Here is a 24,532-nt window from a genome sequence, read left to right as displayed (position 1 = left end):
TGCAGATGGAAGAACAATATTACAGATAGACATTAATATAATAAATGAATGGGCAAAACTGTGACAAATGGATTTCAATTTAGTCCAGTGTGAGGTCATCCACTTTGGACCTAAAGAGGTTATTTCAGAATACTTTCTAAATGATGAAATGCTCGAAACTGTGGAGGTCCAAAGGGACTTAGCGGTCCAGCTACATAGTCTTTAGAATGTCATGGACAGGTGCAGAAAATAATCAAAAAGGCGAATGTAATCCTGGCCTTTATATTTAGAGGCATAGAATACTAGAGAATAGACATTATGCTACAGCTATTCAAAGCTCTGGTTAGACCACACCTGGAGTACTGTGTTCAGTTCTGGGCACCGCACCTGAGGGAGGATATATTGGCTGTGGAGGGAGTGCAGTGTAGATTTACTAGAATGATACCTGGGCTCCAAGGGTCAAATTCCGACGAGAGATTTACACAAACTAGGGTTGTTTACCCTGGAATTTGGTAGGTTAAGGGCTGATTTTATCGAAGTTTTCAAGATATTAAGGGGAATTGTTGGGGCAAATAGAGAGAAACTAATTCTGCTCGTTGGGTGCCTGGGACGAGGGGACATAGCATAAACATTGGAGTCAGCAATTTCAGGAGTGAAGTTGGGAAACACTTCCACAAGCAAAGGGAGGTATACGTTTGGAACTCTCTTTCGCAAACAGCAGTTGATGCTAGCTTAATTGTTAATTTTAAACCTGAGATTGATAGGTTTTTGTGAACCAGAGGAATTAAGGTATATGATGCTCAGGCGGTTATATGGAAGTTGGTCACAGATCAGCCATAATCTCATTCAATTGCAGAACACTCTCGAGGGGTAAAATGGCTGAATCCAGTTCCCAAGTTGCTCATTGGTGCAGAATGCAAAACGATCGTGCATTGGCCGGGAATCGAACCCGAGTCCCTCGTGTGGGAGGCGAGAATTCTACCACTGAACCATCAATGCTGGCACATGTGCTATTTGCAAATGTCCACTTACGTCTCTTCACTCTCATAGTGAATGAAAGTAGCAATTTGAGTAAAGTTGACTTGTGGTCGAGTGTATATTGTGACGATCCCGAGACAGACGACAATGTCGTTTCAGAGTAATTCATTCTGTAAAGTGTTACTTGATAATACAAGTCGGACATTCAAAACAAATTTGATAAAGAGAGACTAATATTGTTGATATGAAATAATTGGTGTCGAACCTGATATTGCTCTACATCGTACATGGTACAAGAAAGCGAGATTGGATGGACAGAGCGTTCTGAAAGGATGGCGGATCGGGTATATGGGAACGGAATTTTACCCTGGCTGAACATCTCCGTTGCCTTTCGGTCTGATTCTCGCTCAGGGAGTTTCACTGTTCAGATTCCACGGCTTTTAAAGATCATTGCGGATATTTGATGAAGCGCCTCTTGATTGGCGGCTTCTCTTTTATTAAGATGCCGAAGCGATCATTGAGAGACCGAAAATCAAGCTGTTTGTCAGAAACTCTGTTATTTCGGTACTAAAATAAGCAGTATGGGCTATTGAAGTGCTCAGGTTAGGAGTTCGAGTCTCACCATCAACAATCAAACATTTCACTCCGAGCATTTTAACCGGAGTTCAAAGTACAACTGGTAAGTTCCATGATGCATCTACTTCTTAGTGTTCCCGTGTGGGCACTTGGGTTCCTCTGGCCTTCCGTCTTGCTTGAGCAGATGCGAGTTTCGTTGTTTTCGAGGGAGAGGGAGATCTCAGCGTCAGCTGTCATGGCAAAGGGGCCGGGATGAGATCTTTAAATCGAAGGAACCAAACATGCGATTATTCTTTTCATTAAACGGATATTCATCGGTTGCAATTTTCGTGTGGGGCAAATTTGGAAGGGAAATATACTGCCTGGTCTCACTGTGTAACGGGTGAAATTATTCAGCTTACAGATATTAATACGCTGAAAGGTCGAGAGGCCTTTTCCAACTCCCGTGTGGGACAAGTTCAGCTTTTGGGCCAATGGGTAAAGTGTTATTTTAATTGGTGCTCACGAATGACAAGACATTTGGCACAAACAAGAGTTCGCTGTCCATGTTTCTTAAATCATGTTCAGTAAAATCAAGGATTCCCCTCAACACGTGACTGAGAATTTTATAACAGGGACCCTCCCCCCTGTTCGACGTCTTCGAGGGATAATTCAGAGTCCTCTTATGAATATTTAAGATAGGAACTTAACGACTAGCGAGCCTGGGGGGATCACTCGTTAAAGCATCAAACTTTTAAAGCGGGTAGTGATATCAGGGTCCAGTGTTCAAGCGATAAATTTGGAAACAGCTGGTAAGTTCTGCCTTTGTTGCGGAGCAACAGCTCCGGGACAGACGATGCCTGCGATGTGTTGTCAAAGCTTCGGTGGTGTCTTGTTTCCCAGTAATGCGCTGTCTGTAGCGGGAATTGCAGCTTCCCGGCAGCAACGTGTGATTGGAGAGAGCGGGGCCGAAAGAGGGGCTTAATTTTGTTTCTGTCGTGGCCTCAATCAATCCGGGAGCTGGGGAACATCGAACATCGAAAAACTGATGTTCCCCAGCTCCCGCAATGTTGTCTATAACTGTGGTTATTAACCGAAGCTGCACTGCAGGAGCCTTTAATGATCTCTCACAAATCAGCTTAAATAATTCGCAATGTGCAGCTTTGAGAGTGGCTTTCTGCACCGTCAGTGCAGGAAACGTGAGAGAGTGAAACACTGTCTGTATATGTGTAGTGTTTGAGTTTGTATTGAACTATGCAGAGAATGGAAAATATACCTGTTCTGTGAGGTGTGGTATTTTATTCACATTTAACCACAGACTGAATTGTTGCTTTTTTCACACTTAATGAATTTTAGTGCGTCACGTTTTCAAAATGTTTCTGCCTGGTTTCGAACCGGGGACCTTTCGCGTGTTAGGCAAACGTGATAACCACTACACTACAGAAACGCTGTTACACACGATCTTATAGGAAACCCTCAGAAGATAGCTGCCGTCTGCAAATGCTCTCAATGTGGGAGACGGGTCCCTTTCCCGTTCAGGGGATTAACTTCTACAAAATAGATTACTGTATTAATTTCGCAATACTCATTAAACTCTGAAAAAAGACGAATAGTTGTTCAAATCGCCATTAATCAACTAATAACTATTTGTTTCAGGCTGACGGAAATCCTAACTTTTTTTTATGTATTCATTCACCAGGCAGAATACAGAAAGTTCAGAGGGGATGTGAAAGAGGAAATAAGAGGGTCAAAGAGAGAGTATAAGAATAGACTGGCGGCCAACATAAAAGGGAATCCAAAAGTCTTCCACAGGCATGTAAACATTAAATGGGTCGTAAGAGCCCTACTCTGATTAGTGACCATAAAGGAGATCTACTCATAGAGGCAGAGTGGGTGGCTCGGGGACTAAATGAATACTTTGCATTTGTCTTTAACAAAGATGAAGATGCTGCCAGAGTCTCAGTATAGGAAGATATAGTTGAGATACCAGATGGGCGAAACATTGGTAAAAAAGAGGTACTTGAAAGGCTATCTGCACTTAAAGTAGATAAGTCACCCGATCCGGATGGGATGCATATTCGGTTGCTGATATAAGTCAGAGGGGAAATTGCAGAGGGACTGGCCATAATCATCCAAATATCCAAAGATACGGCGGTGGTGCAGAGGAGCGGAGAATTGCAAATGTTACACCCTTGTTCAAGAAAGAGTGCAAGGGTGAACCCAGCAACAAGAGGCCAGTCAGGTCACCTCAGTATTGGGGAAACTTTTAGAAACGATAATCCGGGACAGAATTCACAATCACTTGAACGAGTGTGGATTGATTAGGGAAAGCCGGCACGGATTAGTTAAAGGCAAAACGAGTTTAACTAACCTGATGGAATATTTTGATGAGATAACAGAGAGGGTAGATGAAGGCAATGCAGTTGATACGGTGTATATGGACTTTAAAAAGGCATTTAATAAAGTGCCCCACTGTAGGCTTATCAGTAAGATTGCGGCCCATGGATAAAGGGGGCAATAGAAACATGGATACAGAATTGGCTAAGGGACAGGAAACAGAAAGTAGTGGTGAGCGGTTGTTTTGTGGACTGGAGGGAGGTGTACAGTGTTGTTCCCCAGGGGTTAGTGATGGGACCACTGCTTTTCTTCATATATATTAATGACTTGGACTTGGGTGTACTGGGCACAACTTCAAAATTTGCAGATGAAACAAAATTTGGAATGGCGGTAAACACTGTGAAGGATAGTGATACACCTCAAGAGGTGATAGACAGACTGGCTGCATGGCGGACACATGGCAGATGAAATTTAACGCAGAAACATGAATAGTGATACATTTCGGTAGGAAGAACGAGGAGAGGCAATATAAACTAGAGGGCACAAATCTAAAAGGGGCACAGGTTCAGAGAGTTCTGGGGGTTTATGTGCACAAATCTTTGAAGGTGGCAGAGCAGGTTGAGAAAGCCGTTAAAAATCATACGGGATCCTGGGCTTTATAAATAGAGGCATAGAGTAAAAAAGCATGGACGTTATGATGAACCTTTATCAAACACTGATTCGGCCACAACTGGAGTATTGTGTCCAGTTCTGTGCACCGCACTTTAGGAAAAATGTGAAGGCCTTCGAGAGGGTGCAGAAGAGATTTACAGGAATGATTCCAGGGATGAGGGACTCTAGTTACTTGGATAGACTGGAGAAGTTGCGTTGTTCTCCTTGGAACAGAGACGGTTGCGAGGAGAATTAATCAAGGTATTCAAAATGATGATGGGTCCAGACAGAATAGATGGAGAGAAACTGATCTCATTGGCAGAAGGGTCAAGAAACAGAGGACATAGATTTCAGGTGACTGGCAAAAGAACCAAAGATGAAATGAGGAAAAATTTCTTTACACAGCGAATGGCTAGGACCTGGAATGCACTGCCCGAGGGGGTGGTGGAGGCAGATTCAATCATGGCCTTCAAAAGGGAACTGGATAATTACTTGAAAGGAAAAGAATTGCACGGCTACGGGGAAAGGGTGGGGGAGTGGGACGAGCTGGATTGCTGTTATTTTGAGCCGAATGGCCTCCTTCCGTGCTGCAACCTTTCTCCGAAATCTATGATTTCATGGGATTTGACCGTCGCTGGCAATGCCAGCATTTATTGTGTATCCCTAATTGGCCTTGAGAAGGTGGCGGTGAGCCGTCTTCATGAACCGCTGAAGTCCGTGTCGTGAAGGTTCTCCCACAGTGCAGTTAGGCAGGTAGTTCTAGGATTTTGATCCAGCGCCAAGTGAGCATGATGTGTGACTTGGAGGGGAACGTGCAGGTGGTGTTGTTCCCATGCGCCTGCTGCTCTTGTCCTTCCAGCTGGTAGAGGTCGCGGGTTTGGGTGGTGCTGTCGAAGAAGCCTTGGCGAATTGCATTGCTACAGTGCATCTTGTAGATGGTACAAACCGCAGCCACGGTGCGCTGGAGGGAGTGAATGTTAAAGATGGTGGATAGGGTGCCAATTAATCGGGCTGCTTTGTCCTGGATGGTGCCTAGCTTCTTGATTGTTGTTGAAGATGCATTCGTCCAGGCATGTGGAGGGTATTCCATCACACTCCTGACTTGTGCCTTGTAGATAGTAGAAAGATTTTGGAGAGTCATGAGCTGAGTCACTCGCCGTAGAATGCCCAGCCTCTGACCTGCTATTGTAGCCACAGTATTTCAGTTTTTTTATATATATTCGTTCATGGGATGTGGGCGTCGCTGGCGAAGCCAGCATTTATTGCCCATCCCTAATCACCCTTGAGTGGTGGTGGTGAGCCTCTTTCTTGAACCGCTGCAGTCCGTGTGGTGAAGGTTCTCCCACCGTGCTGTTAGGCAGGGAGTTCCAGTATTTTCACCCAGCAGTGATGAAGGAACGGCGATATATTTCGAAGTCGGGATGGTGTGTGACTTGGAGGGGAACGTGCAGGTGGTATTGTTCCCATGTGCCTGCTGCCATTGTCATTATTGGTGGAAAAGGTCGTAGGTTTGGGAGGTGCTGTCGAAGAAGCCTTGGCGAATTGCTGCAGTGCATCCCAAAGATTGTACACACTGCAACCACTGTGGGTCGGTGGTGAAGGGAGTGAATGTTTAGGGTGGTGGATGGGTGCCAATCAAGCGGGCGGCTTTGTCCTGGATGGTGTCGAGCTTCTTGAGTGTTGTTGGAGCTCCACACATCCAGGCCAGTGGATAGTATTCCATCACACTCCTGACTTGTGCCTTGTATATGGGGAAAGGCTTTGGGGAGTCAGGAGGTGAGTCGCTCGCCGCAGAATACTCAGCCTCTGACTTGCTCTTGTAGCCGCACTATTTATATGGATGGTCCAGTTAAGTTTCTGATCAATGGTGAAACCAGAATGTTGATGATGGGGGATTCGGCGATGGTAATGCCGTTTAATGTCAAGGGGAGGTGGTTCGACTCTCACTTGTTGGAGATGGTCATTGCCTGGCACTTGTCTGGCGCCAATGTTACTTGGCACTTATCAGCCCAAGCCTGGATGTTGTCGAGGTCTTGCTGAATGCGGGCTCGGACTGCTTCATTATTTGAGGGATTGCGAATGGAACTGAACACTGTGCAATCATCAGCGAACGTCACCATTTCTGACCTTATGATGGAAGGAAGGTCATTGATGAAGCAGCTGAAGATGGTTGGGCCTAATGCACTGCCCTGAAGAACTCCTGCAACAATGTCTTGGGGGTAAGATGATTGGCCTCCAACAACCACTCCCATCTTCCTTTGTGCTAGGTATAAATCCAGCCACTCGAGAGTTTTCCCCTGATTCCCATTGACTTCAATTTTACTAGGGTTCCTTGGTGCCACACTCGGTCAAATGCTGCCTTGATATCAAGGGTCTGTACCTCTCACCTCACCTCTGGAATTCAGCTCTTTTGTCCATGTTTGGACCAAGGCTGTAATGAGGTCTGGAGCTGAGTGGTCCTGGCGGAACCGAAACGAGCATCGGTGAGCAGTTTATTGGTGAGTAAGTGCCGCTTAATAGCATTGTCGACGACACCTTCCATCACTTTGCTGATGATCGAGAGTAGACTAATGGGGCGGTAATTGGCCGGATTGGATTTGTCCTGCTTTTTTGGACAGGACATACCTGGGCGATTTTCCACATTGTCGGGTAGATGCCAGTGTTGTAGCTGTACTGGAACAGCTTGGCGAGAGGGGCGGCTAGTTCTGGAGCACAAGACTTCAGCACGACAGTGGGGATGTTGTCCTGGCCCATCGCCTTTGCTGTATCCAGTGCACTCCAGCCGTTCCTTGATATCACGTGGAGTGAATCGAGTTGGCTGAAGATTGGCTTCTGTGATTTTGGAGATATCGGAAGGAGGCCCAGATGGATCATCCACACGGCACTTCTGGTCGAAGATGGTTGCAAACGCTTCAGCCTTGTCTTTTGCACTCACGTGCTGGGCTCTGCCATTATTGAGGATGGGGAGGTTTACAGGGCCGACTCCTCCCATGACTTGTTTAATTATCCACCACCATTCACGACTGGATGTGGCAGGACTGCAGAGATTTGATCTGATCCGTTGGTTGTGGAATCGCTTAGCTCTGTCTATAGCATGTTGCTTCCGCTGTTTAGCTTGCATGTAGTCCTGAGTTGTAGCTTCACCAGGTTGAAACCTCATTATTTGGACGCCTGGTGTGACTCCTGGCATGCTCTTCTACACTCCTCATTGAACCAGGGTTGATCCACTGGCTTGTTGGTAATGGTAGAGTGAGGGATATGCCGATCCATGAGATTACAGATTGTGCTGCTGCTGATGGCCCACAGCAACTCATGGATGCCCAGTTTTGAGCTGCTGGATCTGTTCTGCATCTATCCCATTTAGCACAATGGTCGTGTCACACAACACGTTGGATGGTATCCTCAGTGCGAAGACGGGACTTCGTCACCATGAGGACTGTGCAGTGGTGTCATGGAACAGATGCATTTTCGACAGGTAGATTGGTGAGGACGAGGTCATGTAAGTTTTTCCCTCGTGTTCGTTCGCTCAACACCCAACGCAGGCCCACCCTCGCAGCTGTATCCTTCAGGACTCGACCAGCTCGGTCAGTCGTGGACATTGAAGTCTCCCACCCAAAGTACAATCCGTGCCCCTGCTGCCCTCATTGCTTCCTCCAACTGGTGCTCAACATGGAGGATAACTGATATCATCAGCTGAGGGAGGACGGTAGCTGGTAATCAGCAGGAGGTTTCCTTGCCCATGTTTCTCCTTATGCCATGAGTTTTGATGGGGTCCAGTTTCAATGTTGAGGACTCCCAGGGCCACTCCCTCCTGACTGTATATCACTGTACCGCCACCTCTGGTCGGATCTGTCCTGCCGGTGGGACAGGACAACCCCAGGGATGGTGATGGAAGAATCTGGGACGTTGGCTGAAAAGCATGATTCTGTGAGCATGGCTGTGTCAGGCTCTTGCTTGACTCGTCTGTGGGACAGCTCCCCCAATTTTGGCACAAGTCTCCAGATGTTAGTGAGGAGGGCTTTGCAGGGTAGCTGGGCTTGTTTTGACCTTTGTCGTGTCCCGTGCCGAGTGGTCCGTCCAGTTTAATTCTTATTATGACTTTTTTTTCAGCGGGATTTATACAGCTGAGTTGCTTGCTGGGCCATTTCAGAGGGCAATTAAGAATCAACCACATTGCTGTGGGTCTGGAGTCACATGTCGGCCAGACCGGGTCAGGACGGCAGGTTTCCTTCTTTGAAGGATATTCGTGAAGCAGATGTGTTTTCACGACAATCCGGTAGTTTAATAGTAACCCATTACTGATACCAGTATTTTAATTCCAGATTTTATTTAATTAATTGAAATTAAATTCCTCAGCTGCCGTGGCGGGATTTGAACTTATGACTTGGAGATTATTCAGCCAGGCCTGCTGGATTACTATTTCAGTAACATAACCACTCTGCTACCGTACCGTATCTGGACAATAACATATTGATTTCACTCTGTTTATTAATTAGTATTAAAAGACCCGCATTCCCACCGGTCACACGGAGATGGGGCCTATGTTTAATAAACTATTATAGGTGACGTTGGGTCTAAAAAATAAAGGTGAGTAAAAAAGCAAAAAAAAACAAATAATGCGATTTGGTTCCAGTTTGGTTGTGATGAAGAAATAAAGTTGTCGTTGGACCCAGTCTCACCTTTATTCTGCCATTGAAAACAGGCCCATCCGTGTGAGCCGTGCGAATGCGGGTTGATGTTCGGGAGCCCGTGGGCCACGGACTCTGCCTCAGGCTGATTGGGACATTCCGTTACTGCGGGTTAAACAGCGCTGCTATAAAAAGGGGAAGTCGGCTTTCTATTATCATTTACTTAGGAGAGTTCGCTTGTTATAATGGAGGGGTTGGGGATGCTCGGTTTGTTATTTGTTGTAATCTGTTCAGCTCAGCCGCCCTCTCTTCTTTTCCCCGCCGATAAATGTTGGTTTTCTCCTGAAAACCGCAAAGACTGCGGATTTCCGGGAATTGAAGCCATTGAGTGTATGCAGAGAGGCTGCTGCTTCGATGCGGGGAATCGGGATGCGCCGCCGTGTTTCTATTCACTGGACAATCTGCCAGGTGGGTGTATTCTTGGTCCGTCTATATTCTGGGCCAGGACTTTCCAGGGTCACCCGCAATCCAGCTGCTCTGCTTCCCTGGACAGTTTCATCTCTCTCCTTGTCCGACAACGCCAGTTGGAAATTCAAACGTTTCCAGTCCGGAGAGTGGAACTGGTGGTGGGATTGGGAGCTTCCAATCCCGCAGAGCAGATTTGATGGTGGGATTTGGGGGTGGGGGGGTGCTGTTCATCAGATACAGAAAGGGCAATAGTTAATCGCCCTTTGACCCAGTATCTGCAGTTCGAATCATTCTACTGTTGCTCCGTGTCTTGGGAGTCACACTGAGGAAGGGCAGAGTGAACGAGCTCCGGCCCCTGCTGTCACTGACCATTTGGATTTGATATTTGATTTCTATCGGAGATGCGGGCAATTTAAATCCAAGCAGCGCGGTGATGAGCTGTAGTTGGTCCACTGGTTTCCATTAGACAGATAATGGGACGGGACGGGATAGAAACTGAAACATTGATGGGGTTTGTCCCCCCCTCCCGGTAACGGTTCCCTTGACCCTCCCCGTGGGGCAACTAACCGCCTTTCATTGACTCTCTTGCAGTCTGCACCAAGGATGGGCGGGTCCTGATCGCGATCTCCAAGGATTTGACGCTGCCTCCTGTAAACCTAACAACCCTCCATCTGAAGGATGGAGACGGAGCTGAGTGCAGTCCAACCGTGGCCTCTGCAGACACTGTGCTCTTTCAGTTCGCAGTCACTGAATGTGGCGCTACTCAGCGGGTAGGTATTGCGGGCTGGGAGCCCCATCGATGGCTCAGTTCGGGACTGATGGTCTTCTGTCTCTTGTAGCTGGACGGGGTGAACATCCTGTATGAAACGGATGTGTTGGGTGAGTTTGAGATCTTGGATGGCGCTTTGGGATCGGTGACCCGGGACAGCCCTTTCAGGTGAGAATAGGAGCACATTCAGCGGGTGGAGACAGTGAGGAGCTGGATTCTGCAGCCGTGTCCGTTCTCTTGCAGGCTCCATGTCCAGTGCAATTACAAGGGAAGCCAGGAGTCTGATCTGCAGGTGAAGCCCAGAGTTTACACCCTTTCTCCACCACTGCCTGCCACTGAGGCCGGGATCCTGCTTCTGGAGCTGAGAATAGCGAGAGGTAACGAGTGCTCGCTGATGGCTAGTGTCCAACTTCAGGCTCTCTCCAAATAGTGCCCGCCCTTCATCTTTCTCTTTTCAGATGGTGGCTACCGGAGCTGGTACGTGGCCAGTGACTACCCGATCGTGAGTGTGCTCCGGGACCCCGTGTTTGTGGAGGTTCGTGTTCTGAACCGGAACGATCCGTCCCTTGTGCTGGTGCTCAATGACTGCTGGGCGACCCCCACCCCCGAGCCGTATTCGGGGATCCGATGGGACCTCCTGGTGGACAGGTGAGGGAGTGTGGGGATTGGGGAGGGTGCGACATGGGCGGATGTTAATACAGATCGTCACTGGCGTCCGAGTTAATGATGGCGGGGGGGGGGGGGGGGGGCGCGGAGAGATAGTCCTTCGAAGTTGATATTTTGTTCCAGACGCTGGTGGAATAGGTTTGATGTAACCGTGTGACTCCCTCTCTGTCTCTGTTCCAGGTGCCCCTTTGCTGGTGATAACTACAAAACCCGCCTCCTCCCGGTAAACGCTGCTTCCCATTTGCTGTTCCCAACTCACCATAATCGTTTTGTAGTCCGCACGTTCGCTTTCTGGGACCGAGTTTCGGGCCGGGCTCTGACCGGGGAGGTGAGTTTCCTTCAGTGCTTCTTTCCCGGTCACTTGGTATCACTTGTTCCCTGGCTCTTAAGTGAGTCGGTTGACTAGAAGCATTAATCTGCTGACTGTAACCTGTGGGACTGACCATACCGCACTGTCCCTTTGCAGGTTTATTTCCACTGCAGTGCTGAGGTTTGCTACCCTTCCACCGGAGAGAACTGCACGGCTCCCTGCAGCCCCAGTAAGTACCTGTGATCTGACTAGAGACTCCACCCTGATGGGGAGGAGTGGGTGTGGGACATCTGGACATGGGGCTCCCACAGCAAGGGGCCGAACACTGGGCACAGGGTGAATGTCCCGAACCTGGCGGTTCTGGGAACTTGTCCAGTTCCATTCGGTGCAGGTTTCCATTCGAATAGCAATCTAGGGCAGCGGGTCAGTAATTGTGAAGGATGCTCTGATCCTTGAGCTGGGATGAATGAGGTATTTTTGGTTCCTTGCTACTTGCCCGGATGCTGAGCTGCCCTCCTTGCCGACCCCTGAGGAGCAGAATCCTCCCATTTTTGGCATGGGTGTGTTCCACATCCGGTTCGGAGTAGTCCACCCTTGGCCTTGGAGAACATTAAACCAGCATCTAACTATCATCATTCTGACACTGGGAATTCAGGGTGGAACCGAACCGTTGTCCCGGGGCCGGACACCTGGCCAATCGTGAGTGTCTCATAAAACTGCGGGTCAAAGTAGTGCATCGAACAGTGTCTCCTTCACCAGGAGCCCAGACTGGCCATTGTGGCAGCAGCAATTGCGAACTCTGCTCAGTTTGCACGTCCTTCTGAGAATCCGTTTGGTGAGAACCGGATGGAATTATAGCCGGAACTGTAATCTCCAAACTCTGTCCGGTACCCAGGGCCCTGACGTGTTTTGCATGAGGCCATCTGATTCAGGATTTCCAGACAGCTGAAGATTTAATCATTCACCATGAACTCTTGTCTCTTTCTGTCCTTCGCCCCAGAGAGGCGAAGAAGCGCCGATGACCAGTCTGGGGTATTGGTGACCGCTGATGGACCCATCCTTTTCCTGGAAGGTGAGGCGAGATTGGCTGCTCTGATCCACCAGGACGAGAAAGGTAAAGCAGGGAGCTCCACCTGTGTCTAGTGATGGAGTAACTGGTGCCCATCTAACCCTGGCTTCTCCCCACAGATACTGCTGTTGATTCCCCCTTCCGTGTTCCTGGATTCGCGGTTGGGGTAGCGCTGCTCTCCGTGGCCCTGTTGGTCGGGACTGTTGCTATTTGGAAAATGGAGCAGGGCCGCAGGGTGGGCTCCGAGTGCAGCTCCATGGAACTGTAGATGTCTGTTGGATAATAAAATCCTGTTATAGATGATTGCTGGTCTCGTGTTATCTTCCAAATGCTCGCTGGGTTGTACTCTTTGCAGTGAGTTAACTTGGTGTCTGGTTTGAGAATTTTTTGCTGCAGCCAACAATTGCAACCTTCCCCAATTCGGAATGAGATCCGGGTCAAAGCTGTAGTGGGTTTGTCGTAAAATGGTGCCGGGAAGGAATTACTCGTTCCCTTGTCTCTAACTCTGCTCCTGTGGGTTGGTTCTGGGCCCATATCTCATGAATTGCCACTTCCCTGAGGGCATCGATTGACCAGTTTGCCAAGCCGGGAGAATGTTGGGCTCTCTCCTTGCACGACCACTGGCTGCTGGTCTCTCTCCGGCTACAGGAGCAGGAGAATAGACGAGATGATTGCGTGGCTACAGGGATGGTGTCGGAGGGAGGGATTTAAATTCGTGAGACTTTGGGACCGGTTCTGCGGAAGATGGGACGGGTAACACCGGACCGGACCGATGTCCTCATGGGGGCTGTTTGCTGGTGCTTTTGGGGCAGGTTCAAACTAGAATGGCAGGGGGATGGGAACCAGAACAGGAAGACGGAGAGGGAAACAATGATAGAAACGAAACAGAACAGGAAGAAGCAACAGTGGCAGGCAGAGAAAACATACTGATAAACAAATGGGTCCATAGTGCAAAATAATAAGATGAATAGCAATCTTGAACAGTCTAAAGGTGTTAATGTGCGCATCATTTGCAATAAGGTCGATGAATTTACAGCGCAGATAGGTATTAACGGGTATGATATAGTTGCGATTATGGAGACATTGCTGCATGGTGACTAAGTATGTGAACTGAACATCCAGGGGTATTCAATATTTAGGAAGGACAGGCAAAAATGGAAAGGAGGTGGGGTAGCGTTGTTAGTAAAGGAGGAAATCAATGCAATAGTGAGTAAGGATATTGGCTCGGAAAATCACGATTTGGAATCTATGGATGGAGTTAACACCAAGGGGCAGAAAACGTTGTTAGGAGTTGTCTATTGGCCCCAAACAGTAGTGGAGATGTAGGAGAGGGCATTAAACAGGAAATTAGAGAAACAGGCAAGAAAGGTAAACCATAATCAGACTTAAATTTACATACAGCTTGGTCAAACCAAATTAGCAATAATACAGTGGGGGAGGAATTCCTGGAGTCTAGAAATAAATTATGTACACTCATACATTGAGGAACCAACTAGCGAACAGGCGATCTGAGATTGGGTATTGTGCGATGAGAAAGGATTGATTCACAATCCCTGAGGGAAGAGCGTCCGTTACATGATAGAATTCATCATTAAGATGGAGAGTGAAGTAGTTAAATCCGAAACTAGGGTGCTGAATCTAAATGAAGGAAATTACGAAAGTGAGTTGGCTGGGATAGATTGGAGAACTTGACAAAAAGGGATGACGGTGGATAGGCAATAGCTAATATATAATGAACATGTGGAGAAATTATAACAATTATTAATTCCTGTCTGGCACAAAAATAAAACAGGAAAGGTGGCTCAACCGTGGCTTATAAAAGAAATTAGCCATTAGTTCCAAAGAGGAGACATGTAAAATTGCCAGAAAAAGCTGCAGGCCTGAGGATTGGGAGCAGTTTAGAATTCAGCAAAGGTGGACTAAGAGGGGGAAAAGTTGAGTATGAGTAATCTAGCCGGCAACATACAAACTGACTGTAAAAGTTTCTATCAATGTCAAGAGAAAAAGATTAGTGAAGACAAATGTAGGTCCCTTACAGTCAAATGCGGAACAAAGAAATGGGAGAACAACTAAACACATACTTTGGTTCTGTCTTCAAAGGAGGACACAAACAACCTTCCAGAAATGATAGGGAAGTAAGGGTCCACTGAGGGAGAAACTGAAGGAAACCAGGATTAGTTTTAAAGAAAAAGTGCTCGGGAAATTAATGGGGCTAAAGGCTGACAAATCCCCAGGGCCTGATAATCGACATCCCAGAGTACTAAACGAAATGGCCCTGGAAATAGTGCATGCATTGGTGATCATCTTCCAAAATTCTACAGACTCGAACAGTTCCTACAGATTGGAGGGTGGCAAATGTTACCCCACTATTGAAAAAACGAGGAAGAAAAAACATGCAATTACTGATCAGTTAGCTTAACATCAGTCGTGGGGAAAATGCTCGAGTCTATTTTAAAAGATGCGATAACAGAACGCTTGGAAGGCATTAACGGGATTGGACAAAGTCAGCATAGGTTTATGAAAGGGAAATTATGCTTAACAAATCTACGAGACTTTTTTGAGGAGGTAACTTGTAGAATAGATAGGGGTGAACCAGTGGATGTGGTGTACTTGGATTTTCAGAAGGCTTCTGATAAGGTCCCACACAAGAGGTTAGTGTGCAAAATTAATGCACATGGGATAGGGGGAATATACTGGCATGGATTGAGAATTGGTTGACAGACAGGAAAGAGTAGGAATAAATGGGTCTCTTCCCGGGTGGCAGGCAGTGACGAGTGGGGCACCGCAGGGATCAGTGCTTGGGGTCCCAGCTGTTCACAATATATATCAATGATTTGGATGAGGGAACGTAATGTAACATTTCCAAGTTTGCAGATGACACAAAGCTGGGGTGGAATGTGAGCTGTGAGGAGGACGCAGAGGCGGTCCAATGTGATTTCGATAAGTTGGGTGAGTGGGCAAGAACATGGCAGATACAGTATAACGTGGATAAATGAGGTTATCCACTTTGGTTGTAAAAACAGAAATGCAGATTATTATCTGAATGGTGATAGATTGGGAAAATGGGGAGGTGCAACGAGACCTGGGTGTCATTGTACACCAGTCGCTGAAAGCGAGCATTCAGATGCAGCAAACTGTTAGGAAGGCGAATGGGATGTTGGCGTTCATTGCAAGAGGATTTGAGTACAGGAGCATGAATGTCTTACTGCAGTTGTACAGGACCTTGGTGAGACCACATCTGGAGTATTGTGTGCAGTTTTGGTCTCCATATCTGAGGAAGGATGTCCTTGCCATGGAGGGAGTGCAATGAAGGTTTACCAGACTGATTCCTGGGATGGCAGGATGATGATTGACTCGGCCTATATTCACTAGAGTGCAGAAGAATGAGGGGTGATCTCATCGAAATATATAAAATTCCAACAGGACTAGACAGACTAGATGCAGGGAGGATGTTCCCGTTGGTTGGGGAGTCCAGAACCAGGGGTCACAGTCTCAGGATAGGGGGTATGTCATTTTGAACCAAGATGAGGAGAAATTTCTTCACTGAGGCTGGTGAACCTGTGGAATTCTCTACCACAGCAGGCAGTGGAGGCCAAGTCATTAGATGTATTCAAGAAGGAGATAGATATATTTCTTAATGCTCAAGGTATCTGGGGAAAAAGCGGGAACAGGTTACTGAGTTAGACACCAGCCATGATCATTTTGAATGGCGGAGCAGGCCCGAAGGGCCGAATGATCTACTTTTGCTCTTATTTTCTATGTTTCTATGAAATTGATAAAGATAAAACAGACTGAACCCCCAACAGAATATGACGTGTAGCATAGATATTAATGAGAGGAAGTGAGAAGCGTTCCCGTGGATTGGCTCCGTGGCTCAGTTGGTTAAAGAACTCCGGTCCTGGATTCAACACCCCGTGGTGCTTTTGTGGAATTTATGATATGTAGTGAATTTGACCAGCAAAAACATTGTGCGGTGTTTGTACTTTGTTCAGGGTCCAATATGGAACTTCTCAGAATATCTCTTCAAAATGCCCTTTTATTTTACAGACTGACCTCTCATAGAATGTGAGCGTAACATCTTAATATAAGGACACGTTCTTGTTTCTTGGCTCGTTGAAGTCGGGGTATAATTCTCGATTCGAGGTTCATATTCCGGAGAATCCCCATTTTAGCCTGAGAATTTTTATCTTTAGTTGCGGTTCAGACTTTGCAAAGAGAGAAAATAAGTCCCCAAATCACTCCACCTGAATCTCAAACGCTTTCGGAAGAAGTTCAGTTCAAACAATCACTACCTTTTCAAGGCACGTCAATGACCTACACTTTCATTGAACGAGCTTTGCTTGCAATTGCATTCGACCTTGAAACCGGTCTGGCCTTTCATCTCATTGAAGCAGAGTCTGGCCGCTTTGTATCTGTGAGCATATCATTGACGGGTTTTGCTTTGATATTGGTCTCTTTCAATTTTAAAAATTTCACCAAGCCTCAGGGAAAAGAAACCGAGAATCGAATTGTCCCTGCAAGTGAAGAATTGAAGGGATTGGTGCGCCAAGCAGATCTGGAAAATGCACAGTGCGGTCGCTCAGGAATTTCAAATCCACCCCCTCTCCACTCAGCGATCATATTAACTGAGCTTTACTCTGGCCCAGTGTCACCGCGCTGAAATCGAGTATTTCTCCGGCACGTTTCTCTTAACTTCACAGTTGCTGGTTTAAGAGTGAAGACCGGCTCGTTGGATTTTCACTCCTGCAAGCTTCAACCATTCATTTTGGAGAAGTAAACTGACAGTTGACAGCTGTTATATTGGTGGCTGCAATCTTAAAGTTTAGCTCAGTAAATTATTGGTTCAGCAGGTGATCTCTTCGTCTGTTTCGCTGGTGCTATCACTTAGCGAGAAAGTGTGATGGTTCGAACCCTTATTTCATTTTCCCGAAGGATTCATCGCCTCAAAGTTCCAGGGTTTCAATGTGTGTTTGGTCTGCAAGAAAATGTAACGTGATCATAGCCGGCTGAGCAGGACTGATATTCCACCACTTACCCTGCGGTCGGAAATCAGGCACATGAAACATATAAAGGAATGGAACATTGGCTTCACGGAAATCACAATTCATAACCCATTTCTTTTAAGCGGGTTTATTTTAAATGAGTTAACGCCTGCCTGAAATAGTAGACTCAGAACTGTCACACAAACAGGTTAAATCTTCATAGAATAATTACCACAGTCATTTTTAGACTGGACGCCGCACGGCGACTTTGCTGTCAGTGAAGAGAGACGGGAAAGTCCAAAGTGCCATTTGCCCCTTTCACTGTGGCCATGAAGCACTGTCTCCAGGCTGAAGTTCTGTTCCCATCGGACGATCCTCCCCCCAGATTGTCCTTTCTGAGCTCCAGTCAGGTGATGCTAAACACTCACGTGGGAAAAACCAAAATCTACAACAAGGTGTTTAAAACAAAGCTGATTCATATAACAGATATCCAGAATATTAAACTCCAGCCCAGTTATAGGGGTTATTAACATCAGCAGAAACAAACCCCAAATGTCAGAATGAACATGGTTCAGTCCTGGATGTGATTAACAGCAGAATCCTACCCTTGCAGTCACTTGTGAACTCGCTGGTGTCTCAGCATGTGTGATGACTGAACGAATCCCTTCACACACACACGGAATCATAGAAAGTTACAGAACAGAAGGAAGCCATTCAGCCCATCGTGTCTGTGCCGGCCGAAAAAGAGCTATTCAACTTAATCCCACTTTCCAACACTTGGTCCATAGCCCTGTAGGTTACGGCACATCAAATGCACATCCAAGTAATTTTAAATGAGTTGAAGTTTTCTGCCTCGACCACCCATTCAGACAGTGAGTTCCAGACCCCTAACACCCTGTCCGCTTCTGTGTATCCTGTTACTTTATCACTGCTATCCGGAAGTCCATAAACAACTCCCACCAAAGTATTGTATTCGATTCTGTTACACATTTCTACGCAACGCGTTTCGACTGCGTGCTCACCTTTACTGATATATCTTCTTTCCAATGCTGTAATAATATCCCTCCTCAATATCGCTACTCTATCACCTTTTCCAATGTCCCTATCCTTTCGAAACGGCTTATAACTTGAAATATTTATCTCCCAGTCATGCCCAGTTTGTAGCCAGGTCTCAGTGATGAGCACTACGTCATGCATTATAAGCTGAATTAACGCTTCTAATTCATTTGTTTTATGTCTTATGCTACGTGTATTAGTGCATCGAACATTTAATTGGGCAATAAAACTTGTCCTGCCCTTATGCCCGGATGTTGTGTTTAACACACTTGGTAAATCAGGTTAGTGAACTGCAGACACAAGTGGCAACATGGGATTATGATATCGTGAAAATAATGGAGAGCTGGCTCAAACAAGCGGAGGAGGGGCCACTTTATTTAATGATACACGATATCATTACTGGCTGCAACGTATTCAGGAAAGGCAGGGAAAAAAAGTGGGGGGAGGGGTTAGAGTGGAGCAGGCACTATTGATCAAAAATACTGTTACAGCGGTAGAAAGGGTCCAAAGGCAGAATCTATTTGGTTAGAATTAAGGAACAATTGAGGAGCTATTAAGCTGCTGGGTGCATTCTATAGGCGACCAAATAGTGGGAAGGAGTTGGAGGAGCAAATTGGCAGGTAAATTGCAGAAAGATGCAATAATTTTAGAGTCGTGATAAAAGGGAACTTCATTTATCCGAATATAGACTGGGAAATAGCAGTGTAAAAGACAAAGAGGGCGAGCAATTCCTGAAATGTGTCCAAGAGAACTTTCTTAATCCGTATGTTTTCAGCCCAACGAGGAAGGAAGCAGTGTTGGATTTATTTAGGGGAAAGACGTGGGGCAAGTGGAGCACGATTCAGTGGGGGAGCATTTAAAGCAGGTTTAGTGTAGTTATGGACAATGCAAGGAAAAATCAAGTATGAAAATACTCAACTGGGAAGAGCGAATTTCAGCAAGTTGAAAAGGGATCGGGTCCAGGTGGATTGGAATCAAAAATTGGCAGGTAAAACTGTAAATGAGCAATGGGAGTCTTTGAGTGAGGAGATCGTTCGGGTACAGACTGGACACATTCTTACTCGGGGAAAGGTTGGGCATGAAAAACTAGAGCTCCCTGGATGACAACAGAATATTTCAGACAGCATTTTTTACATTCTGAATACCAATATCCGGACAGGTGTGCCCGCGGTTATCAACCACAACCTCGTCACCTCCACGTTGACAGATAAAAAGCGGCCACATTCTGCTTCAGTGAGATGAAATCCGAGAGCGGTTTCAAGGTCAATTGCAATTGCAAGTAGAATGCATTCAGAGGACGTGAGATCAATGAGATACCTCCAAACACCCTGCCAGTTTGAACAGCAGCTCAAGATCAAAAGTCTGGTGGAAAAAATTAGGGTTCGTCCGGGATTTGTCACATATTTCAAGCAACAAACCCGAACCGAAAATCATACCCCTAGACCAACGAGCCCGCTGGAAAAAAAAGCAACAAGAAGTAGTTTCTGAGTATCAGCGGCCACTTTCCCCAAATCTTCCTTAAAGTACCGTAAATACAAATGTGTCCGTACATTAGTGAAGAATCATAAAGCCAATTTCTTCTCTGTTGGTTTTTTTTAGGGCTCCTGACGCTGATAAAGATGATTGGGGACAGTTGATGAGTTAATGGTTGTAAGGGCGCAGATACTCCGGTGTGAGGGCGCAGATCCTCCGGTGTGAGGATGCAGATTATCCGGTGTGAGGATGCAGATTCTCCGGTGTGAGGGTGCAGAGACTCTGCTGTGAAGGTGCAGATGCTCGGATTTAAAGGTGCAGATATTCCGGTGTAAGGGTGCAAATACTCGGATTTAAGGGTGCAGATACTCGGATGTGAGGATTTGTTGCCGCGACTGAAATGCGGCTTCGAACTGTTGTTATTATCCAAGGCAGCGCTGCAGGATCCTTTCATGATCTCTCACAAATCAACTGAAACCCATCGGAATGTGAATACAATTTTGCGTTTCCAAAATAAAAGGGAGTGACATTCATTGTGGAAACAGTCTGGTGTCGCTCACTGCAGAAATATCCATGTCAGAGTGAAGCGGCTCTCCTGCAACCTTCGGACCTTGTCTGTCAAGAAGAATTCAGATTTCGGCGAAGCCAATCACAGATTAAATGGTGGAAGATCGGACGTGCTCAGCTGGCCATCGAAACCGGGCATTTGTTTTGCAGCCAAAACAAACATCAGAAACCAGGAAATGCGAGACCACGAAGATAAAAATTACCCCACCGTCCCTGGGTGGGCTCGAACCACCAACCTTTCGGTTAACAGCCGAACGCGCTAACCGATTGCGCCACAGAGACAGCACACGTTTGTTACTGAACCACTGATTGAACGAGCTAAAAATTCAGGTTGCAGCGATTAATATAACCTCTCTCTACTATCAGTTTGCCATGAAACACCTGTGTGTTGGAAGACTCAGTCCCCTCGTGGTCGAGAGGATTGATTTCTCGAGCTGTGATTCGCCATTCTCTATTCCAGTAACATTCAGGTTTCCTGAAAATGAGATGAGATGAAATGAGCACGTCCGACGAGCAGGTCTGTGACACGACTCGGTGTTTACAAAGATGTCTCTTGCACTGACAGTGAAGCGGACGGCAGTTTTCACTCTTAAACCAGTAACCATGATGTTAAGAAAAATTGTGGCCGAGAAATACTCGATTTCAGCGCGGTGACACTGGGTCAGAGTAAAGTTCAGTTCATGCGATTGCCGAGCGGCGAGAAGGGGGATTTGAAACTCCTGTGCGGCTGCACTGCGAGTTGTCCAGATCTGCTTGGAGCGATATTCACTTCAATTCATCACTGACAGGGACAATTTGATTCTAAGTTTCTTTTTTTCTGCTGCTTGGTGAGATTTCAAAAGTTGTAAAAGACCCATACCGACCCCAAACTCGTCACTTCCACTCTGACAGATGTAACGCGGTCACACTCTTCACTTCGGTGAGATGAAAGCCGGGAGCGATTTCACGGTGAACAAAACTCATTCCAAGAAAATGCGGGTCATTGAGGTGCCTTTAAATTCCAGATTGTTTGCACTGAACTTCTTCCCAAAGCGTTTGAGATTCACGTGGAGCGATTTGGGGACTTCTTTTCCATCTTTGCAAAAGTTTCAACCGCAGGTCAAAATCAAAAGTCGAGGGCAGAATGAGACGCTTTCCTGAAATTTGAGAACCAGGGAAGCAGACTTTAGAGCAAGGTTCTGTTTATTGAGAAAAAGCAGATAAAATATTCATCCCGGAACGATCCAGAATCTGATCAGCTCTAAAAGTAACCGTTACCCCGTGATTTGAACACGCAGCCTTCTGGTGACGCAAAATGTCATGAAGATCGAAGCAGGAAGTTGAAAAGTGGGAATTGATAGATTCAGTGAGTGGACAAAACTGCGACAAATATAGTTCAATGTGGGGGAGAGCGAGGTCATCCACTTTAAATCTAAGAAAGATAAATCAGAATGTTTTCTATATGGTGAGAAACTAGGATTTGTGGAGGAGCAGAGAAATTTCGGCGTCCAAGTACAGAAAGCGCTACCAGCTAGCGTACAGGTACAGAAATTAATCAAAATGTCTAATGGACCGTCAGTGTGGCCGGTTAACTCAGTTGCTTAGAGTATGTTGTAAAGCCTTCATCACGGATTCGATTCTTATAATTTACATTATTTATTTCGGCTTTTTATAACTTTTGAAATCGAAGCTTTTCAAAAAGATATATCAAGACAGATTCGAGGGGACAGTTTTTTGAATAACATCCATTGTCACTTTGCCCCTGGACCGGAGAAACACGTCTTTCTTTTTATTCGGGATTTTTTGGCAATTGACCCTGTGACGCAATGGCGAGTGTGTTGGACTTCTACTTGTTTTGTTTGATAAGCCATTCAAAGGTTGTGGATTCGAGTTGCAACGGCGTTGGATTTTAGTTCGGGAGCTGGGAAGTGAAATTTTGCAGCAAAACCGCAACAGGATCATTAATGTCCGTCAAGGATGTGAAACTGCCCCCGACACTTCATCTTACACAAGTGGCTCCAGTCCCAGCCGAATTCATGATTGTTAAACCACTCTGAGCTGGATTGGTGAAACTCTCTCAAGAAGTAGACTCAACATCTGCTCAGACCGAAAGTCAATCTGCTCGACTTCCGGCTCTGTCAGACTGCATGTTCCTTCAGACAGGTTTCCAACTGGACACATGCATCCTGCTGCCGTGGCAGCATTGGTGCTTCAGGGGTAGAATTCTTGCCTGCAGTAATTCTATTCCGGTAAAACTAGCTCCTGAAGTGTCGGGTGGAAAGTATCCTGGCTGAGCGGCCTCTGGCGCTCGTTTAAAGCTCCAGTTAAATCCCACGATTTGTAGATGGATGAAAATCATAGTTTGTGTCTACAAAACTGCAGCCTCCCTCCTGAAACAAGTCATACTAAACATCTCATCTGCTATTGCAACAGCGTACACCGGAGTAAACACATGGCAATTCAGATAAGTAGATGCATTTTGGAACACATAAATTCCACCTTCAGCTCCGGTCGAAATGTTCACAAACAAAAGGATTGTTTGATCTTGGTGAGACTCGAATTAACAACCCCGGCATTTCCTGAGCCTGTAACTCATATAAGGACCGATTGCGCCGGTAGAGCCCGGTCACTCTGATCACCTGTCCCACTCTGCTGGAAAGAATCTTAAGGTGAGATGTCCTTACCTGTGGAAAGGTGTCCTGTCCCCGTGATGAAAATAAACCTGCACTTTCACTTTCAGCTTCTTTCACATCCTCTGCTCCATCGCACTGCAATCGGGTTTTCTGTGAACAGGTCAAAATGGACATTTGCAGAAATTCTGTCAGTGGTAAAATTCGAATCGAGAAACCGATATTGAAACCAGCGATTTAAACCACCAGCTCACACTTCCACAAAAGAAAGTCTGTCTTTAAAGGTCTGTTTAATGATCAAATAAATTAATTGAAGCTAATTGACCGTATTTGCCTCGTGCTGGGGTTGTTCCCCTTCGAGCTGAGAAGGTTCAGAGGAGATTTGATAGAAGCGTTCAAAGTCATGAAGGGTTTGGATAAAGTAAATCCAGGGAAGCTGTTTTAATTGGCGAAATGGTCGGAAACCAGAGGTCACAAATTTGAGGTGATTGCAAAAGAACCAAAGGCGATAAGAGGAAAAACTTAATTAAGCAGCGAGTAGTTCTGATCTGGAATGCGCTGCTTGAAAGGTTGGTGGAAGCAGATTCAATCGTGACTTAAAAAAGGAATTTGAAGGGAAAAAATGAAGAGCACCGGGAAAGGGCCGGGGAATGGGAATAATTGGATTGATCTTATGAAAAGCCGCCACGGGCTCGATGAGCCCAATCGCCTCCTTCTGTGCTGTAACTATTCTATGATTCGATGGACAGAAGCGGTCTGAATGAATGGGCGATCGGTTGTGGGTAACATGGAAATTTTCGACTGGTTGTCCGGTTGTGTTACTGACGGCTCCTTGTTCTCGGATTATGGATTTCATTTTGGGCGTTTCACTGATTGATATGTGAGAGGTCCCCAGTTGAAATCCCAGAACCTTCCTGTTTCACTATTTCCAGTGAAGATTCATTCATTTCTTTCTCACCTCTTTTCAGCGTTGCAGAAAGCAGGATTGATTTAATCCTCGAGCATGTTTGAGGTCCATAGGCCAGAATGCAGCCGGTTTGTCGTCGCAACACACACGGAGAGAGTAAAATGCCTCACGGCGGTGTGCAGATTGAAACTGAAGTTGAATTTATCCCAATTCAGGCGATCTCAGAGGTGCAGAATAAAAATGCTCCTTAATTGGTCGGGAATACGAACCCTGTTCCCTCGCGTGGTAAGTGCGAATTCTACCAGTGAAACAGCAACGTTTGCATGGCATCGGGCTCTCTGTTTCCAGTTGGAAACCTGTTTGAAACAACATATAATTTCACAAATCTCCTCTGAGTACCTTGCGCATTCTGATTTACAGCCGTGCATTACTAGCACTCACTGCTTGTGATGTCCGAGTGGTTCAGGCGTTACATCTAAAACTCAACAGGGTCTTTCGGTGAATCATTGGAATCCTGCTCGCGGCGCT

General features: G+C 46.3%; 1 protein-coding gene and 3 non-coding genes across 4 annotated transcripts; 1 reads left to right on the top strand and 3 right to left on the bottom strand.

Moving 5' to 3' along the window:
• Positions 1-907: 907 nt before the first annotated feature.
• trnag-ccc (transfer RNA glycine (anticodon CCC)) lies at positions 908-978 on the bottom strand. The gene has a single exon. It is a non-coding gene; the product is annotated as a tRNA-Gly (tRNA).
• A 1,908-nt stretch (positions 979-2,886) lies between these two features.
• On the bottom strand, positions 2,887-2,959 carry trnav-aac (transfer RNA valine (anticodon AAC)). The gene has a single exon. It is a non-coding gene; the product is annotated as a tRNA-Val (tRNA).
• A 6,409-nt stretch (positions 2,960-9,368) lies between these two features.
• On the top strand, positions 9,369-12,713 carry LOC137335934 (zona pellucida sperm-binding protein 4-like). Its single transcript, XM_068001445.1, has 9 exons — positions 9,369-9,596; positions 10,188-10,366; positions 10,436-10,533; positions 10,609-10,742; positions 10,824-11,013; positions 11,212-11,359; positions 11,498-11,570; positions 12,342-12,455; positions 12,530-12,713. Exons 1-9 carry the CDS (start codon positions 9,374-9,376, stop codon positions 12,676-12,678), a joined length of 1,308 nt encoding a protein of 435 aa, XP_067857546.1. The 5' UTR covers positions 9,369-9,373; the 3' UTR covers positions 12,679-12,713.
• Positions 12,714-20,696: 7,983 nt separating this feature from the next.
• Positions 20,697-20,770, bottom strand: trnan-guu (transfer RNA asparagine (anticodon GUU)). The gene has a single exon. It is a non-coding gene; the product is annotated as a tRNA-Asn (tRNA).
• Positions 20,771-24,532: the final 3,762 nt, after the last annotated feature.

The sequence above is a fragment of the Heptranchias perlo genome, chromosome 20 (genome assembly GCF_035084215.1).
Source record: "Heptranchias perlo isolate sHepPer1 chromosome 20, sHepPer1.hap1, whole genome shotgun sequence".
In the NCBI taxonomy this organism is placed as follows: Eukaryota; Metazoa; Chordata; class Chondrichthyes; order Hexanchiformes; family Hexanchidae; genus Heptranchias; species Heptranchias perlo.
This window is presented reverse-complemented; position numbering and strand designations above follow the sequence as displayed.

What these genes read in the sequence shown, in the direction of transcription:
- LOC137335934 (XM_068001445.1), top strand. Translation starts at nt 9,374, where the DNA reads ATGGAGGGGTTGGGGATGCTCGGTTTGTTATTTGTTGTAATCTGTTCA. An exon ending in AATGTGGCGCTACTCAGCGG is followed by an intron (nt 10,367 to 10,435) that starts GTAGGTATTGCG and finishes TGTCTCTTGTAG; the next exon opens with CTGGACGGGGTGAACATCCT. An exon ending in GCCGGGCTCTGACCGGGGAG is followed by an intron (nt 11,360 to 11,497) that starts GTGAGTTTCCTT and finishes GTCCCTTTGCAG; the next exon opens with GTTTATTTCCACTGCAGTGC.